Genomic DNA, 3,648 nt, shown 5'->3' with positions numbered 1-3,648 from the left:
TTTTCGTTAAATATTTCTTATAAAAAGTTTTTTAGTTTAGAACCGTGGATATTCCACAGCACAAAATTTGCAATGGTTGATCTATTCCCCCATCCTCTCTTTTAATTAATATATATTTAACAATTTTCGGAACAAAAAAATTACTTGGAATAGGGTAGAGCCAGCCCTGATGTTGCAGAATACTTATTCAATTCGATATAAGCTTCAAAATTAATAATTAAAAGTGAGTTATAATTTATGGTCTTACCTTGATTTTAATCTCTTATGATTCAAAGAAGTTAAGCGTAGTTGGGCCCATTGTGAGATTCTTACAGCATTATTGAGACTTATTATCAATACTCAGAACTATAAAACCTCCTAATTTGCAGTATTTATTTGTTTTATGAAAATACAGATTATTTACCCCCAGATTTACAGACAGATGCCGCAATACATCCCAGGTAAGAAAGGTGAGGAATTTCCAGTTTTGGTGACTTGCTTTGAGCAATTTCTGGGGAAATTCTTGAGAACAAGTTCTTGTGACTGATTCCTCGGATTTCTTGAGAAATTCTCTGGAATTATTTTTTTTAGGGGATCATAGTTTTGAGAATTAGTTTCGAGAAACTCCTAAGATTTACTCATGTATTTTTTACCAAGTCAGAAATTCCTGAGAATATTACTACAATATTAGAAGGGAGTGTCTGATGAGTCCACTTGAGAAAATTACATAAATAATTTATTAACACTAGTAATACGGAAGTGTGTATATGATAGAATAGTTTACCTTAACATATAAAGGCTGTATCATGAAACATGACAGTCGGTAAATAGTTTAAAATGTCTTCTACCATAGTCCATAATATTTCAAGTTGTTTGTTGCATACGAGAATAATAATAAATATTTTATGGCATTTATATTATAATAAAATTGATTTCTAAGTAAAATATATTTGAGTTAAGTTTTTTTAAACCAAATAAACTGCAAAAAGTCTTTAATATCTGATGCAGATGCAGTGAAGAAAACATTAGTCCATTTGAACACATGTTTCTATGGGAAATGTTCATTTTCACTAACGTTTATTTGCATTACAATTTACAGAAGAAAAAATTAGTCCGTTTGAACAAATTTTTTGTTGGAAATGTTCATTAAAATTCAAAGAAAAATTAGTGCGTTTGTTTCTAGTATTATAGCTCAATTGTTTTCCAAAATTTTAAAACAATTCATAAAAAACTGAATAAGATAAAACAAAAAATAACAAAACAAAAAACAATTTTGCATTTTTCAAGTGAAAACAGTTTTAAAATCTAAGGTTATAGTTTGATAACATTTACTGCAGATTTCACTCCAATTTTTTTTGCGGAATTTTTTATATATCTCATTTAATTTATGCCCGAAATTCTAACAAAATAATAATTTTGAAAATTTTGACAAAAATATCGATAATCCCTGTTTTTTTAATTAACCCTGTATATATATAAACTTTGCTTGGGTGTCTTTTTGTTTGTTTGTCTGTCCGTTTGTATCCAAAAAACGTCAAAAGGGCTAAACCGATCGGGCCCAAATTTTTATGTGACATCGTGTGACCCCAGGGAAGGTTAATGGATGATTGAATTTCAAAAATTTGCCTCCATCATAATTTCATTTTTGAAAATCCACGAATTCTTTTATAAAATCTGTGATTTTTTTTTACAATGTACACAAAGAGAACATGTTCACAATGAAAATGGAAGATGGGCGCGAAACGTCCTATATAGCCTAGTATATATACATTTACATAGTTATAAATATAAAAAAATTGTATATCTTAGATATCTTAGATATGGTAATACCCCCTGTATTAATTAGATGAAATCATAGAATTTAAAACATTTCCATGGGAAACACCTACAAACTCTATACCATTAGTCCTTGTTTGAATCCAAGGGTAACGCCTCCCCCCCCCCCNCCCGTGCATCTTGAATAATACCTCAATGTTTCATTTTTACACCTTTTAAAGAAATAAACAAACATTTACTGATAAGAAAATTCTACAGTTTTACTGCTCATACACTCAGTCTAAACATGAATCCTAAGATAGCATAAAGCTATGAACAAACTTAAAAAGTCCTTTTCCTTCGGTGGAGGGGAAACCATGGAGTTGACCTGTTCAGAGGCTGCTGATTGGTTTGTGAAAAATGTTCTATCCAAGAACCTGGAATCAGATAATGTATGGTTCCCGGAGCATAGAATCCGGCTTGGGACTAAACCTGAGGGTCCTAAACTGTCTAAACAAAGACTGGAAGAAAGAGGAAACCAAATTCCAGAACCGGAAGATAAAATACTCTTCAATACTTATTTAACAGATATGAAGGGAAATGAGTGTGAAAAAGCAGTATGGGACTATATAATAAGGACCCCAAGTAATGTTAGATGTGCAACTTTTATGAGTTACGATAACAAAATGTTCCTGCAATTCACTGGAGCCTCTGATACAACAGAAACTGAAGCTCCTGATGTTCAGAATCCAGATGCTGAGAAAACTGAAGCTCATTATGCTGAGAAAGATGAAGCTCCAGATGCTGAGAAAGCTGAAGCTCCTGATGCTAAAAAAGCTGAAGCTGAGAAAGCTCAAGCTTCAGATACTGAGAAAGTTGAAGCTCCAGATCCTGAGAAAGTTGAAGCTCCATATACTGAGAAAGCTAAAGCTCCAGATGCTGAGAAAGCTAAAGCTTCAGATGCTGAGAAAACTCAAGCCTCAGAGCCTGAGAAAGCTGAAGCTTCTGATGCTGAGAAAGCTCCAGATACTGAGAAAGCTAAAGCTCCAGATGCTGAGAAAGCTAAAGCTCCTTATGCTGAGAAAGCTGAAGCTCCTTATGCTGAGAAAGCTAAAGCTCCAGATGATGAGAAATCTAAAGCTCCAAATGCTGAAAAAGCTGAAGATTCTGATGTCAGCACAACTTCCAACAAATCAACGCAAACACAAGATGAAGATTTAAAGAAAGTTCCCAAAATCAAAGCAAAAAAATCAGCAAACACACAAGCTCAAAGAGCCAACAAATCTTCCAAAGCTATGGCCAACAAATGTACAAAAGATGAAGATTATGGTGACAACAAGTGTCCTGATGGTAGATCACACAAAGCTACACAAACTAAATCTGCCCGAGGTAAAGCCAACAAAGGTCCTCCCACTGATAATCAGGAATTTGACTTTGTATTTCTCTTAGGGGAATACAAAACATTTGTCGTATTTGAAGTCAAGGCCAGCTTCAATCATGCCAAGGGAAAGTGGGAGGATCAGTTAAAACGAGCAGAACTATTTTACAAAACAATTATCAAGTACATCGGAGATGAGGATTACAAGGATTGGACATTTCTTCCAGTTGCAGCTTTTCCGAATGCTACAGATATCAAACAGGTTATTTTTCAATAATAATTAAAAAAGATAATTTACACTAGTTATTATTGTTCTTAATATTATTATTATTTTTATGATGATTATTATTATTATTATTTGTGGTATCTGGGAACCACAAATACGTGCATTGAACTGGTATCTAAAATCTACACTTGATAAGATTTATACAAGTACTTGAACCTGTTTATATCTATCATGTGTGTAACCTGTTGACGTTGCAGCTCGGGTTGGTCCTACTCCGCGGGCCCAACTCCTCATGCGCTGTCATATATAT

At 33.5% G+C, this 3,648-nt stretch overlaps 1 protein-coding gene across 1 annotated transcript in view; it reads left to right on the top strand.

Moving 5' to 3' along the window:
* Positions 1-2,048: 2,048 nt before the first annotated feature.
* The window catches only part of LOC111715625 (uncharacterized), a 5,265-nt gene continuing 3,665 nt past the window's right edge, over positions 2,049-3,648 (top strand). Inside the window, exon 1 of the mRNA XM_023490976.1 lies at positions 2,049-3,374. Coding sequence (XP_023346744.1) covers positions 2,067-3,374 — 1,308 coding nt within the window. The 5' untranslated portion in view covers positions 2,049-2,066. The remainder of the gene's footprint in view (positions 3,375-3,648) is intronic.

The sequence above is a fragment of the Eurytemora carolleeae genome, unplaced genomic scaffold (assembly GCF_000591075.1).
Source record: "Eurytemora carolleeae unplaced genomic scaffold, Eaff_2.0 scaffold1818, whole genome shotgun sequence".
In the NCBI taxonomy this organism is placed as follows: Eukaryota; Metazoa; Arthropoda; class Copepoda; order Calanoida; family Temoridae; genus Eurytemora; species Eurytemora carolleeae.
This window is presented reverse-complemented; position numbering and strand designations above follow the sequence as displayed.